Source organism: Plectropomus leopardus, chromosome 6 (assembly GCF_008729295.1).
Source record: "Plectropomus leopardus isolate mb chromosome 6, YSFRI_Pleo_2.0, whole genome shotgun sequence".
NCBI classification, from domain to species: domain Eukaryota; kingdom Metazoa; phylum Chordata; class Actinopteri; order Perciformes; family Serranidae; genus Plectropomus; species Plectropomus leopardus.
Window position 1 is genome coordinate 22,452,718 of NC_056468.1, and position 17,291 is coordinate 22,470,008.

The 17,291-nt window shown below is 41.4% G+C and overlaps 1 protein-coding gene across 1 annotated transcript in view; it reads left to right on the top strand.

Moving 5' to 3' along the window:
* Positions 1-14,895, top strand: part of grid2 (glutamate receptor, ionotropic, delta 2) — a 475,468-nt gene extending 460,573 nt beyond the window's left edge. The window contains exons 21-22 of the mRNA XM_042488775.1: positions 1,051-1,291; positions 13,312-14,895. Coding sequence (XP_042344709.1) covers positions 1,051-1,291; positions 13,312-13,770 — 700 coding nt within the window. The 3' untranslated portion in view covers positions 13,771-14,895. The remainder of the gene's footprint in view (positions 1-1,050; positions 1,292-13,311) is intronic.
* The last annotated feature ends 2,396 nt before the right edge of the window (positions 14,896-17,291 follow it).

Sequence of the window (17,291 nt, forward strand, 5' to 3'; positions counted from 1 at the left end):
CCCCTCTCTCCTCCATGCTACATCACTTATTAAATACCCAGCCGAAATGCTAACAGAGCGTCTGTACGCCTGTCTGTCTGTGTGTGTCTGCAGCTCTCCTCCAAACCAAAACGAACGACCCAGTTAAATAATAAGCTGAAGGCTAACAGAGGGACCCCATCAACCTCTGAGCTGTATCCTCTCTGAAGCCATCAATCGTGGGACTAAAGCTAGGCTGCACAATGACATTGTGGCAGTGTACTCGCGCTGTGCTGCAAAACATATTAATGTTAGCCATAATGAGTTTGACAGCCCAATATGGTTGTCAGGGATCAGTGAGGAATTTAACTGGCAAACACTGCCCTCAAATGGAAGAGAGGAGGTATAGCAACTGCAGTAAAGCTGCAGCGTTGTCAGGTTTATGATACTTCTCATTCTCTGTGATTATTTTGAAGCGTTGTGACTCTTTAATCATTCAAATGCCACTCAGACACCTGAAATGGCCATATGACTGCTCATCCTGGACAGTGTTATCTTATTCTGCTGAATGTTGCTGGCTTGTTCCTCATTGATGCATCTACACATTTATCCATGTGTGCCTGCTTACTTCTGAATGTGTTTAACAAATATTTGTAAATTTTTAACTTCTATGTGGGTGTGTGTAAAGTAGGGATGCATGATAATATCTAAACATCATCTGTATTGGCCAATATTGGTTTCAAAATGAACTATTCAATTCACCAACATGTTTTTTTTTATTTTGCACAGTGAATGAATGTGACATACATTGAAAAGCATTGTATCTCAGGTATATATATCTCTGCATATGCTGGTGGGCCATCACAATAAGAGCGTGCACAATATGAAGTTAGTTCTACTACTGAAGAGAGCTGATGGTCACTGAAATTAGGTGGGGAAAAATTGTGGATATATTGATATTTGTGTCGGTTACTGGCCAAATTAGTTGTTATATATATCGGCATGTCCTTGAAAAATCCATTATTGTGCATCTCTATGTGCCTTTATTGTACTTGGCGCTGTGCTTACCTGCATCTCCTCTCTGTGTCCTAGAATCTTGGAGCTCCAGCAGAACGGTGACATGGACATACTAAAACTTAAGTGGTGGCCCAAGGACAGCCCCTGTGACCTCTACAGCTCGGTCCAGACACGACAGCGCGGCAACGCCCTGGACATCCACAGCTTCGCTGGTGTTTTCTGCGTCCTGGCCGCCGGCGTGGTGCTCTCCTGCCTCATTGCCATGGTGGAAAGCTGGTGGTCACGGAGGAAGGGATCGAGGGTCCCCTCCAAGGAGGTAGGGGGATGAATGGGTGACTGAAAGGACGAGCGATGGTACAGAGAGCGGTATAACACCAATAATACATCTAAAGTTTTGTTTTATGTTGCAAAGAGAGAAAAAAGTCATATAAAAGGCAGAAAAATAGAAAGGAGGGATCAAAAAAATTTAGTGGATGGATGGATGGATGGGTTTGGTGGGTGGGTGGATGGGTGGATCGATGGGTGGGTTTCAGGCTTAACTGAGGCAAGGGGAGAAGGCTGTAGAACTACTAAATACAAAGTCTAGACTTTGTGTCCAGGTGAAAAAAGGTCTGTTCCTGTCAGGATGCAGAGCCCTCCTTGTGAAGCAGTTGTAACACTGACAGCGACTGAAACCTTGAAAAAAAAAACACTCATGTTCACACTGTCGCTCCCCCTGATCTAAATTTGCACATGAGCAACATCAGCAACACTATGCTTATAGCGCAGGCTGGAGCTGTATATGTTGCTCGGCTTTTGCACATTCTGTCAAAACGAATCGTGGAGGTGCTATATTAGATCTCCAGTGATATAACTGGCATTGATCTTCTGCATTTTCTTCTGTATATAAATCTCTGCGTATGTAGGAAGGGAATTAAAGGTTAAACAGGGCTTTGGTGTTTTCAGAATTCCTGAGAACATTTTATTCATTTTCCCTTCTCACCCACAATCATGATCTTAATCAGACTATCAGCTTAAAAAGCATCCCGTCGTAATTACAGTTACCATCAAATAATCAAAATGATGAGCCAAAGAAGCACGATCTGCAAAAAGCAAATTTTACTTAACTTACTTGAAAATGGTGTTTATTTTCCACACACTTCTTAGTCGTCATTAGTTGATATAAATAATGCCAATTCTACTGATGCCAAATCACTTTGACTGTGATGCCATATAAGATGGCTTGGCTGACATAATCATGATAAACATTGTCACATTTAACAGATAACGGAAGGAGTTCAACATAAACTATGTAGTATTTTCCTAAAAACAACAATGTATAGCCAGAGACAAAAGTAATTCCTCTTAGTAATCACTTATCACCCACTATAAGTGTCTGGTAGTGTATTTTCCTGCATAGACTCTGCCCTCTGCCTGTTTTTTTTATTTTATTTTATTTTTATTTTCTGTGTTCAGGATGTTTATGGGCATATACACCCACAGCTCTCAGGCTAGGTCGGGGCTCTATTAAAAAGTAGCAATCAGGTGCCAGACCGTAAGCAGCAGGCATCCAAAAGACATGGCACAGAAAAAATGCAGATATTGCAAAACTAAATGCCAAACTAGAGTGATTCTGGGGTTGGCGTTTATTTTGATTTTCAATAGTGAGCATCTGTACAAACAGTAACTGATAACCCTGCGTAGTGTTCTTTTAAGGCAGTATGAATGAGTCGATTTAGCTGCGTGTCATTACAGTTAATATTCAGTCCCCCAAGACCATTTTATATTGTGACCACAAACCCCTACATCTCTTTAAACCCTGACAATACCCAATCACAGTCCAGATCCTCAATATGGACTGAAACTCTACTGGCTGTATGATGTATTCAGTATTCAGCTACTGCATAATCTCACCTCTTTTTTAATGTTTTATTAATTCTATTTTGATGGTGCTGATTAATTCAAAATGAGGCAAATGCAACAGTGTCAACAGGGTAATCAACCACTTATTTTTCTGAAAAGTTAATGTTTTGTGGAGAAAAGAGGACACTGGCAATGTTAAAAGCAGAATACAAAAACAGCCCGAGGGCCTGTTTGAACACGCTGCCGCGTGCCTTGACCAAGGCAGTGTCAGAAACACTGACACACTATTAAACATGGATATTTATACCGGCGTTCTTTCAAAACAGTGGCAACTCTCCACCTTGATAATTAGCAGCAGCGCCCTGTGAAATATCCAATCAGCCTATATGCGGTTGATCACCTCAGCAGGGATATCATTTGAGGCAATCAAAGTGATGCTGGCAACATCCTCCCCTCGTAGAAACCCTGCAGTCTGTTGTGATTTGGAGGCTTTGTTGGCTCCACTATAGACAAGACATCTTCAAAAAAGATTATTAAGTTGCATTTTGATTAATACATTGTAATTACACAAGCTCAGGCCCTTTTGACCAGATATTAGAGAGTGCTAGCTACTCTTGCAACATCTCCATTTCAGTAGCAGTTTTACCCAAAAAGGGAATTGTACCTGCTTACAGTTGAACTTTTAGCACCAACCCACTTGTCACTTCTCATGCCTACTGCTATGTTTTCCAAAACACAGAGGGTGAAAGGGTTCGAGTAAATAAATTTAATCAAAACTGTGAAATTGCAGCAAAGTGTAGCAAATTTGGAATGCAAAACATGCCACTGATGAACTGAAAGAAATGTAATTATGTGTGGAATAATATTTTCACTTTTGGTTTAGAGTTAATTATTTATGTGTTGGTAACAAATTAGACTGAGGTATGAAGCAGCACAGATTAATTTTAGCGGGAAATGTTTTTGCCATCAGGTAAATTACTTCAGCTTCAAACAATTGCTTTTTCCCCTCTGAGGAAGTTCTTTGAAAAAGGCAGGTTAAGGTTAACTTATGGATAATGACTTTAGAGAATTGACGCACAACAGTTTACTAACCTATCATTCAACTTCCAGTCCTTACAGATATAAAACAAACTTACTGTAATGTATTACCGCTATTGTTGCCTGGTTACCAAAAATGGGTTTTGATGGGGGAGAAAAAGATGACCATTACACTAATTAGGACTCTCTAAGTGAACATCTCTGCATGACTCCAACTACCAGAGACAAGTAAGAGAAGTCTGGCTCATCTCCTTAATCTGTGGTGTCACACTAATTTAAAGTTCCTCCAAGAATAAATTAGAAAAGATGACAAAAAGATGGGAATGGAAATTGCGGCTGTACCCAGGATGATTTCATGTCAGATCAGGTTACCTTTCATGATAAAAGACTGATAACACCAGTCATCTAGAAAGTAACTTAAAGGGAAAGTTTCAGCATCAAACTCTACAAACCTTTGCTTCCAAATCATTAAATGAGCAGCTCCTGGTCCGACACTGGTGTACAGTGTCATCACACGTTCCTCCAGTCATTTATGTGACCTGAGTGTAAGTGACCTCCTTTGACCTGTAAGACAGAAATATACTACAAACAAAACATAGATTTATTTTGGTGTGTTACTGGGGGAAAATAGATGGTTTGTAACTTAACCAGTGTGCCTCATCAGCTGTGATCACTGCAGCGTGCACATGCCTCTTTGATAAACTACTTGGAAGTTTCACACAGCTTTGTTTACCACAGTCCAATACACCACCTGTAATTGCTTGTGACTGATCAACAGTGGCAAATGATTTGTTGTATTTATTATTTGCCCTTTGGGCGGTTTGCTCATTGATTTATTTAATTGTTTAATTTGACTTGCACTCCAAGTGGATTCTTCTTTCCTCTGTAGAAAATGAAACAGTCTAAGGCTGATGTTGTGAGAGGATTTTTGCACTTCTGTGAATGCATAAGCAGGAGCTGTGAAGCAGCATGCAGACTCCTCCTATCTCAGTAAATTTGCCATGTGCAAGTTCCCCCATTGATCCAGCGTGATGTGCCATTAAACTGGCTCCAAAATGCTGTGAGAACAGAGCAACATGCTCAACAGCAGGTTGAATGCAGTTTGATCTGCTTAAGCTGAATTTAGTTGCTTATAAATTGCTGCCATGATTGAATTCTCCGCCATCTAATTGCTTCAGTGAATCAAGTTACATATATTAAATATTTACGTTGCATGCTACAGCCCATCATTTAGGGATCCAATACTATTTCACAAAAACAGAGATTCTATATATCTCCCGTATGCCTTGAACTGGCCCAGTGTGAGGTTCATTGAACCTTCCTGTTATCCAGCAAATCAGTCTGCATTTCTATCAGTTTTGAGCAAAACCATTATAATCAAGAGTGTGTCGTCAACAGAGGACATTGTACAACGGAAGTACACATAAGTAAACAGTCGTAGCAGATTGTGAATTGCATTGATTACCTTTGGAAGTTTGTTCCAGATATTCGTTTTTACCCCCAAAACAAGCACAAACCAACAATTAATGACACCACTGCACGCTCTTTTTTTGTCTGACAATTTCTCACTCGGCTTCTCCCTTTTGCCTTCTCATCGTCTCTCTCCAACCAGTAGAATATGACTCACCCACTGATATAATCACTTTGGATTATGGGTCACGGAGAACCCGCTATTTTTATTTTCAACCAAGAACCAAGTTTTCAGATTCTGAACCAATTTATTTTTGTTCATAATTCTGTAAATGGTTCAAAATTAGATACAGGACCGATTCCATGTTGGTGGAAAAGGGCTATCAGTTGATTCAGTGTCTGAGTACTGTGCCTAAGAAAGAAACATAGTCATCAGTTTTGAGGCCCAGTCAAATGAAACCAAACTGCTGCCCCAGTGCAACCAGAAATAGGTCTGTTAATCATGTGGGGTCACACTGTGTTGTTTCTTAGTGTTATAGAGATAATGTGTTGCAACACATGGAACATTGGCACCCAACTGACTGCCAATGTCATTTTGTTTTGGACCAGGCATCAGTATTTTTTACTTGAGTACACACACTGACAAACACACCATATATACCCCCTACCTCCAGCCCCCTGCTCAGTTACCAGCTTTAATCTGTCATTCAGATCAGTGGTCATGTCCACCAGCTGAGCAGCCACAAAAACACCAAACCTTCGGCCGGGCCCAAAGTCATGTTAAGCACAGTGTGGTTCAGCTGAAACACGCACAAACACTCACGCCCCCCTACCCTCTTCATTAGCCACTCAGAGCAGCCAGTGGAATCAGCCCCTGACTGAGTGCAGGCGTGGAGTGGAAACAGTGAATAGGGGGGACAGCAGGGATTTAAACTGGGATAGCTTTTTTATTCTCTTTGTAGATCTTGTTTAAGGTTTTGCATAAGGCATTAGGCAGTAACTGACATATGGAAATCACTATAGTTTATGTCACATATGGATAATTTACATTTATAATGCAATTCCAGTTAGTGATATTGCTATTATTAGTCTAGTGCCTCGTTGAGCAGCAATAAAAGAGATGTATAGTTTCAGGTTATTTTGTTTTTTTATGATTAGAGGAGGAAATAAGATTTTATTTGAATGCACATAAAAACAAAGCAACAGGATATCCAAATTTAGTACAAAGTAGTAGTGCTTCATTATAAAAGCCCCTTTAGTGCTTCCATGGTGAAAATGAGGTTGGCTCAGTCAGCCATGATTGTTTTTGATAGTTGATCCCTGACCTTTATCCTTCGCTCTATCAAAGCAGTGGTTGATTGGTTGCTGTTGGTTCATCTCAAGGTTTTGAACCTCAAGGAGGTCACTGCCCTTCATTGCTTGTTAGATCATCAAACAACATCTGAAACCCCCTGCACACACACATTTCTGACTGCTGAGCCTGCAGCCAATAAGTTTTGTAACTTTCTAAAATCCACAATCCGACAATTATGGCCAATTTACTCAGCAAGTTGCCAGGTATGTGTGGAGGATTTTAACTTCTTTTCATTCTCTACACAACTACTTTCAACACTTTTCGTGTGTACAAATGCATGCAACAATATTAATGTCTCTGTGGAGACGGTCCCAAAATGCTACTCAGCCAAATTATTCTGTTGCATGTTTCTTGAACAGCAAGCTTTTCACCCCACTGTTGCAAAGGCAACAGCACTTTGAAGGAATACTTAACCCATAAAAAAACCATTTGTACATCAGTACATTATCCAGTTGTCACAAACACAAGCATTTTCTCAAAAACCTTTTTCAAAGCCAGACTCCAATATTAGGGTTTTTTTCCAAAAATCCATGTGTTTGGTAAGTAGTGAGCATGTAACTGCATACATTAAGCTTTGATTAAACTGCACAGGTTATGAAAGAGTTTGTAAACTAATGATTGTCAATAGATAAATCAATATTTTTTCTGGTTTTTCATTGAGGCATGCAAGAAAAATAATGTTTTCTTCTTGAATTCAAGGCAACAGCATTACTGTATACAAATGGTCATTATGTGGGCAAAGTTTTCATTGAACAAACTGTATCAATCAAAGTTTTTTTTCCACTTTACTGAGATATTACTTCTTATTTTGCCCAGAAATGATCCCGTCATAATATATGTAAAAACAGTGGGAATTCCATACTCAGATCTCAAATCACCATCTGTGCAGAATGTTTCCAAATGGGCAACCAGCTGCAAAGATGGTTGCTGAGAACAGAAGAGTAGAGAGTCAAGCTGGGACCACTGCAGCATGTCCTGAGTCAGTGGAGGAAGGAAGACAAATTTAAGTCAACTTCAAAGCAGCTAATTAGATAAATTGCATATGTTGCATTTTATCGACTGGGGAGAGAGCTCTGCCTCCGCGTGCAATTTGGCCTTAGTCATGGCCAATGGAGTAAGTCTAGTGTGTTTAATGTCATCCAACTTCCTAAAGTTAAATTAATAAAGTGAAGCAAACCATAAAGCTTGTAATTAACTCCACCAGACGCCTCGCTCTCTGTCAGTTTAAATGAAGAACTCGTTGGCCTCTGTCTCACTGTCACAGTGAATGCTACCACTTGAGACCATCACGCACAGCCAAGAGCATGCAGCTCTCTGCGCATTTTTGCAAGCTTCACATAAAATAGGAAAGCCTGGTGACCCACTGTTTGTGCATGGGCCTAGAAAACTTGGCTAAGTAAGATACATTGGCACCAGCTGTATGAATTTGGAGTGCAGACTTGGCATCAGGACTCTACTTCCAACACTCAAGTCCAATGCAGCGAGTTACTGTGTCCGGGAAGAAATATTCTAGACTTACTGTATAGAGAATTCTGGCTAATATCAGCAAAATAGTTTTCTCTGCTATTATTGAATTAATTTTGGCTGACTAAAAATGTTCCTTTTGAACCACCTTACATACTATCTGATCCAACTCTTCCCTTGGCTTAACCTAAAATGTGCAAGTGCAAAAATGTCAAAAGGATTGATGTACAGTGAGTGCAGTTATGTCTTTGAGATGATCAGTTTGTTCTCACCATAAAACCTTTGGATTGTGTATTCAGTCTTACTCTGACAGTGCTAATCATTTCTAATTAGAAAATTAATAGACTCATCCTCATTTGTTAAAGATGACAAACAGCTTCCCTGATATGGTCACTCTTACAGTAACACACACACACACACACACACACACACCAGCGAGCTCTCACATGCATGCACACACATCATCATTGCCTCACATTTAGCTCGTCTCCTCCGTCATGTCAGGCTTGTACGATGAATGCTCATGAAACCCATGAATGCAAGAAATACATCTGTTCAGTTTGTTGTAAACATGCTTCATAATCCCTGATGGTTTCTACGCGACTTAAGAGGGACAGAATTCACTTCAACTCAGTAAACACTGGTGCTTATCATGACTGTGTCCATCCATCAGATCGTATGGCCAAAACACCATCCCCACACATGCCTCCTGCATACATAAAAACCCTCAATCCACTGTTCAAACTCTATACAACTAAGCTGCAAGTGTTTGTGTCTGTGTGTTTCTTATACATACTAAAACATGCATAACCTCATACTGTACATGTCTGTACTTGCCTTTACATTCATTGCTGTAATGCTGTGGTAACTGCTTTTGACTGTGAGCTTATATGTCGGTGTTTGTGTCTGTGCTATGGTTCTGTGTTGCGTGTCGTCGAATGGCTGGCATCTGTGCTATCTACGAGGCTACCTCTCAATGTAAACATTTTTTTTTTATCGGGCTTACGCACTCACAAACACAAATTCAAACATTTACACAGAGTTGACTGATGTATTTCACCAGTGATGTATTATGATTGAGCACATTTGACAAGGATATGCACACAGTATAAAGGGGTGGGGTTGTGACAGTCTCCTTGCAAGTCATGCTTGCTCTCTTGGGATCTTTGATAGTTTGCATAATAGTTAAATGAACCACAGTTCTTACTTCCTGAAGATATCCCATTTGGTAACAACATAAACATGGATGAAAATCTGTCATCTTCCTCCGTATTGCTACTTTTACACTGTGCTCAAAAGCATCTGGTCACATTTTGGGTTGATGCATGGGTGGGCATGTTTGTAATGATAGCACTGTATATTGAAGGAAAAAAGGTGCCCTTAACACTGCTTTGGAAGCTAGTCTAGATTTTGACACCTTTATTCTTTTCACAAGCTATTTCCAGATGAGTGTCTGAGGCCCATTTCATTCATAACAGGGCAGCTGTATTGCTTTACCCTTTCTGGCCGATATATATGTTCTACAAGAAGTTTGCATGAAGGAGTTCTGTCACTGGAATCAACTCCAAAAGTTCACACCTGTGAGTCTCTGTAACGCTGCACATTGACAAAACAGAAATGATTGCCGTCGTCAGAACTCTTCCATAATGGTAACGTCTGTGGTTTTGACCATGTCTGATATTTCATATAATCCATGTAGATTTAGCGCGAGAAGAGCGGGCACTTCCTCGTGTATCATTGTCTTTGGTACACCTAAAACAGCGGACCTCTTGTTTTTGTGGTTGGGATGGGTAATGCCGGCCTCCTCGCTCTAACTCTATATTATGATCTGTGTCACTGTGGCTCAAAGCTCTCATATTTCCTTTTTGTTTTGTTTTTGTAGATAAGTACTCTGTGTTGAGGGGTGTAGCGGGCGAGGGGGAGAGAGAGAGAGGGAGAGAGCAATACAAAATGCCATTTAAACATCTCCCCTTTCCAGGTATATAATGACTGTGTGAATGTCTCTCTGAAGACACAACACAGAACGACCTGCTTAACTGTGTGTGCTGACTGACTGCCGTGTCTTTCTTCTCGCTCACCCCCCACCCGTCTGTCTCTCCAATTGACTTCTCTCTCTCCTCCACCTTACAATCCTTCCATCTGCCTGATCTTGTCTGTCACTCATCCCTTCTCTGTCTCCGCTCCGTCTGCCGATTGTCTGCCCGTGTGTCTGTTTGGCTTCTTAATTTTTTATTTTCCTTTTTGGCTCGTTTTAAACTTCCCACTCAACTCGCATGCACACAAACACACAAACACATTTAAATGAATTACTCTACATCTCTCTCCCATCACCCTCTTTCTCTCTCTCTCTGTCTCTGTCGCTCTCTCTTTGCTCTCACACACCTACATGCACGTCACACACTCACACCAGACGCAGGCAGATGGCCCATCTGCCAGGCAAGCTGCTGATCCTTGCCCTCACAGCCCCAACGAGCACCCTCTCGCCCTGGGCGGTCAGACCCAGAACCAGAACCCCAACACCGCCAACACCACTGCCTCCACCGCCACCCATTACCAGCCCCCAGCATGCTGCGACATTCCCTGCGCCCTGATCGTGCAGCACTCCTACGAACCCACCAACCCCTCAGAGCTCACTCCCAAAATGAGAATGACCACCTTCACCACATCACCTCCCACCCCAAGGTTATACATACAATAGAGGATAGAAATAAATCATTGGTTAGTAATGCTTGAAGACAGATGCTATTAGAGATGTTATATGAATGAAAATGTATTAAGAGGAATGGTGGACATCGAGTTGCAGGGCTCAAACTTTGGTGTTCACAGTAGCTGTCTTCTGGAAGCAAAGCGTACCTCTTTCGAAAACATTTATATATCTGGCATGTTGCCAGCTGACTATGTGTGCAATGATGCCTTTCTGCCATTAGAGGGTGCTGTCTCTCTACCTAGAGGCAACTAGAGCATCATCTTTGACCAAACAGTTAAAGTTACATGCTCTGTAAAGTTATATATGCAGGTCAAAAGCCTTCCATGAAGTATTTATTTTATGTAACAGAGATTTTTGCAAAACCTTGTATTACAATATGAAGCCAAAAACCAGTATGTGGTTTAAACTTGGCTTAAAATAACGCCTTTGTATTGCACATAAATTAGTGATGTGTATTTAAATACATTTTAGATTTATTATTTTATTAATGTCGATGCAGCTTATGATCATTTGGGTGATTCAGTGTTGACTTCTTATCTGTAATGTTACAGTGGGCATTATAATGGAGGAAAACCTCCCCTCACAGTAAATGCAGTCAGCTCCTGCCACTTTTTTCCACAACAACCTCCCACTTCTCCTCTCCTTAGTCCCTCTCGATCACTCCTTGCATTAGTCCGTTCACTGGCAGCAGACTGACCATTTGTGATGCACTCTTCTCTTCCACTTCCCTTCATTTCCTTGAACTTTACCCTTTGGATGCCCCCTCTTTCAAACGTGTAGTGTGTGTATGATAGTGTCACGACAAACACTAGCGCCCCCTCGTACTCTCCCTCCTCCCACTGTCCCTTCCTTAGATGGCAACCAGGGGGCACCACCGTTGGTCCCCTCTGTCCGTGAGCTACATACAGTAGGTCCAGAGCCCCCTCCAGACCCCCCAGACCCGAAGGACACGGTCAGTAACTCTATCTTTACCCCCCTAATAATGTGACTCCCCTTTTCACAAAACCCTGTTTGACTTCACCCAGTGTTTCCGTGAAGTGTGAAACACCAAAATGAAACACCTAAAATGATGTGCACTTCCCAACACCCACCTGTGAGACCCTTCCCTCAAAGCCAGAGAAGCACATTGCCACAAAAACAAACATTTTAAAAGTTTTTGGAACTTCAGCACCTCCTAACACCTTTCAGCTAAGCCTCCTCCTCTCTATATCCTCACCTCATCCATCGCAAACTCCCTTGCACCACTGTCCCCGATCCAGCAAAAGCATGACACACCTCTCACTGAGTGTTACCATCCTTTAGACTATGTGGATAAGGTATTTAAATGTGAATATAGTAATTATAAGTTTCATTTAACATATACTGTAAGTTAAGTTAAAGCTTAAGTTAATGTATGCACTTTGTCATTGTTAAGATTGTTAAGTCTGTTAAAGATTGTTTGATTGTAGTTAAATCATCTACTTTCTATGATGTAGTTAATAAGTAAGCCATAGCGGTGATGAATTGTATGTGGCCTGGAAGAAAAATTCACTTGAAAATGAGATCTCAATCTCAATGTGAATTTTTTGGCATGATGGCCAGAATGCAATGGTGACAAGAAGCAGTAAAATATATAAGATAAGTAAGGTATTGTTGAACATTTGGACTGCCTAATTTAAGATGTATTCGTAGTGTAATATTATATCAACGATAGACCAAGCACCCTGGAATCGCAGAGCACACAGCATGACGGCAGTGTGTTTTCTGCGTGTATTCCAGATTACCTGCACTCCCTTAAAGACCTTGTAGAAGTGTGTGTGTGTATGTTTCTCTCTTTCAATATCCTGACCACAGCTCAGAGTGTGCTTCTCTTCCCTCCATCTTTCCCCTCCTCTCTTTTTGCTCTCCCTGCTTCCTGTCACACCCACGTCCCCCGTGACCACCATTTATTATTACTTTTGTTTTATGTCACCCTCACGCTCATTGTCACTCTTAACTATTGCACTTACCTCAACTTGAATCTCTTTTTTTAATTGTGCCAAAACTTTTGTTTGGCCACATATGCGTTATCTAACGCCCTTGACTTGCTTTCACTATGATTCTTAAAATCCATTTATGCTGGTCGGATGGATGGCATCCCTTTTGCTGAATACAAATACAACCCCATCCTTGTCCATGTCCTCTTTTTCAAAATATATCCTCTCTGCACGTACTCTGCTCTCTTTCCCTCAATGTTCTCTCCATTTCCTTACTGCTCTACTTGCACTACCCTCACTCCTTTTCATTTACCTCCTCTCTCTCCTCTATCCATCTTCCCTTGATTCATCCCGCTCATCTTCCCTCGAAACTCTCTCGTCCCTCTCATCCTCTCTTGTTTCCTTCTCCACTGATCTCTCTCATCTCCCATCCCTTCTCATCCATACCATCATATTCTTTACGATTGCCTCCCCTTCGCATTAACCTTTCTTCCCTTCGACCATCTACCATCATTGCGTCCTCTTCTCCGTCCTCCTCCTCCTCCATGCCCCCTCCCTGCCTGCAGGACGATAAGGAGATCGACCTGGAGCACCTACACCGCCGGGTTAACAGCCTGTGCACCGAGGATGAAAGCCCCCACAAGCAGTTCTCCACCTCTTCCGTCGATTTAACACCCCTTGACATGGATGCGCTGCCTGCCGCGCGCCAGGCACTCGAGCAGATCAGTGATTTCCGCAACACCCACATCACCACCACCACCTTCATCCCCGAGCAGATCCAAACCCTCAGCCGCAGCCTCTCCGCCAAAGCTGCTGCCGGATTTTCCGCTGGTTTCGGTAGCGGTGGCGGGGGCGTCCTCCAGGACCACCGGACTGGCGGGGTGGGTCCTTTCAGGCAGAGGGCACCCAACGGTGGTTTCTTCCGCAGCCCCATTAAAACAATGTCCTCCATCCCCTACCAGCCCACAGGTCCAGGACCCAACTTTGGATATGGCAACGATCCAGACAGGGGCACTTCTATATGAGGAGTTGCTGAGGATGTGGTTGGTTCAGGAGGAAGAGGAGGAGGCGGAGGAGCAGGAGGAGGAGGCGAGGTGGCTAGGGTCATGGGATGAAACAAATACATTAAGGCTAAGCTAAAAAGTCAGAGGATAGAGATGTGTACATAGGAATCTTTATGTTTTCAGTTCCTGCTTGGGTGTTTCCAGGGGTGTCCATTTTGTATGTGGAGAAGACGGGGGAGGTGGAGGTCTTTTGGGGCGGTCCTTATCCTCCTGCAGTCCATGCTGGCGAGGTGCAAAAAGGGAAGGGGGGGGCAGAGGGGGCTTGAATCTTTGCTTTATTGTTGTTGTTCTTGTGATTGTTTGGGGGATTATTTTGGGGGATATGTGTGAAAAGGGATCTTTTTTATTGCTTCTGTTTTACGATATGAGAACTGCCTCATGTAATGGAGATCTGCTGAAATGACCTGACTATTATTATCTAAACCCCGCCTCGGTGGGTTTAGTTTATACCACTCCGACCACAGGAAACATATTCCTGTGAGCTCCAGGGCTGCCATTGGTGGATGACAGGTGGTGTCTTTAGCCATTAAACAACTCAAAGGGGCTTGCACTACTAAGCAATTATTGAGTTGTTGTTTTATGGAGGCGTATATAACAATAGTTTTGTCTGTAGCCCTGGGAATACATACAGCAGCCCCTTGTAGTTCTGAAAAGGCTCCATCTCAGTGAATATCGGAAGATTCCACTTCTCCACTTTTACTCTGCCTTTTCACAATGTGGGAGTCCATACTGAGTTTTCTCTTCTCTGGTGTCGTTTCACCAGTACCCACGGTACTAGATGTGTCGTCATCTCCGAGGCGGTGTCCACATGGTGGCCTGAGTAGACTTTACAGCTGAACATAAGCTGACCCCATCATGGTGCATTGGTCTGAAAACTGCTGAAATGCCATGTCAGTGCAACAACATGACACTGAATCACCAGTTTGGTGTGTCAATCTTAAACTATTTCTGCCATTTTGGTGCATCAGCTTGAAACTCTTTTCACCACTTTGATGCACATTAAAGACTCTTTGTCAACCCCACTGCACTGTACCAGTGCCCACAGACCTGTAAGTGATTGTATGTAGATCTGACCTTTTCTTTTCTCACCTGTACTGTGCTATCTGCTTTTCAAGTCGAGGTGAGATCCTCTAATCAGACTCTCAGAGGGGATAATAAAAAGGGATGATACAGAAAAAAAACAACTTATAGAAAAAAAAATATAAAAGACAAGCCGAAAGACTTTGAAAAAAGCTTATGCTTATTATATGTCTTTTATTGAATTTTGTTTTTGGAAAAAAAAAATAGATTTAATGCGTGGAATGTGTTTTGGTCAGGAAGTACAAAAAATAACATTGTTCTGAGCTGTCTACTTGTTTTTTTCTCTCAGCAAACTTTGAAAATCTGCTAAATGAGTGCCGTAGTGTCTGGTTTTGCATCATCAAGTCATTCAAGCTTTTTTTCTTTATCTTTTTCTTTCCTTTTTTTTATGCTTAATTTTAGTGCTGCCATGGCCCGGGTGTTTAAAAGATAAAAGCTCATTCTGTAAGGTCATGTCATGTCCGACTTAATTGATCACTTCTTATCAGGTTCAAGTGGTGAAATGGGAGTTTATTTTGTGTTGAGGAGAAGCCATTGCAACAGCATCTTCAGTACAGGCCTTATATGTCAACTAGCTAGCTGTACCCTCCCGACCTCCAGTCAAATCCAAAATATCACCGCCGACTGGAAACGTTTTAGAGCAGCAAATCAGTGGTTGTGCTTTAGGGTCACGGGAATGTCACCACGAGTCAACGGCCATCAGATCCCAATGGCTGCCTTTTATGAGATGAGTCCGAAATATACTTCTATTTCATATCTGTAATGTTAAGGGTACTGTTTATATAACTTGTTTTTTTAAAGTGCCAATTAATTAAAATGAGACCATTAAGGTGCATTTCGGGGCAGGGAAGGGGAATGGTACACATTAAGAGCATTAAAGGAATATTTTGTTGATTAGGTGGGCGGGGCGGTAAAATGGAACCAAATCTTTTTCACTAACACTGTATTAATAATTGATAATGTTAGTTGTTTAGAACAAGTTTTCAGTTTGTTATCTTTAAGAACTAAAACTGCAAAATGTTGTGCGTAGAGAACTCAGTCAAGCCACAGTGTTTTGAAGCATTCTTAGGCATTCTTTTCTTATATTAGGCTACAGTATGGCTATTGAATGACAAATAGGACACAGACATTTAAAAAGGTTTTATTTAGTATAAATGAAAGAGACATTATAAAAATGTATATTTTACATGTTGATGCTATTTTTGTTTAACAAAAAGAAAAGAGTATATCATGACGAGCTTTAGTGTTGAGTTTAGCAGCCACATTACTGCGTTCGCTTTTCCCTCGTTCTGCCCACTGATCGACATAAACACATCGAACACAAACTCTTTGCTTTTCTCACGTCATCCTGAGTTCATTTTATTATTTGCTGGCTAAATAACAAAAAGCGGCAAGTTGATTAAAAAGAAAGCATGCACAAACTTGCTCTTGCGCTATCTGTTAACATTTTTAATTTCATACATAGAACTACAGGATTTACTTGATAATTTTCAAAAATTTATGATGTACAGTATTTAATATAGGCCTATTTTGTTGTATGTGTTGCATATTATTCAAAAACTGAACAAACTGGGGCCTCTGTTACAAGTGGCAAAGCTTTCTGTGTATAATTTGTCTAATAAACAGGTTTTCTACAGTGGGATGGTATTTATTGTTTTTGCTAGTCGGGCAACCATATTATTTGAAGTGGTTTCAGAAACATAATGGGCATCTTCTCATATATCAACAAATTGTGCATTTTCCCTCATGCTATCATCCTGGTATCCTTTCTATGTTTGCTCCAAACATCTGTACATTTCCTCAAACTTAGCACTCAAAGATAAAGGCATCTCAATACTTAGCAACTTTTTATAAACACTAAAGCATCTGCCACAGTGTCACAGTCCGTGAAGAGAGGCTTCTTCTTGCTAGATAAAATGTCAAAGTTTCGTCTTTCCTCTTCTGTTTTCAGTCTTTGTGGCCTGTCATCTTCTTTTCCAGTAGTCAAGTAAGGCATTTTACTGGTAAGTTGCCTCTGGCACTGGTGAGTAGTCATGCTTTCATCAAGATTTTTAATATGGATTCTCTCCTTCACCTTCATTTCTTATAGCAGGGGTCTTCAGCATGTTTCTGGTCTAAAGACCCCTTAGCTGAAAGAGCAGGGCCCCCCTGCTACATATGTTATACTACTATTATACTACATACTTAGTTTTTACTCATATTTGTATATTTTTCCCATCTTCTCTCATTTGTGTTTGCTTGTAGCTGCTAAGTCAGCAGCAGTGGTAGCATGGCTAGGTGCATTAGCCTCTGTATCTGCACATTCGCTGGTTGTTTCAGAAGTGGGCGGTGTGTCGGAGTTTCTTGATGAAAAAGTTATAGAACGATCCATTTTGGCTCACATGAATGTCGGTACACTTGGA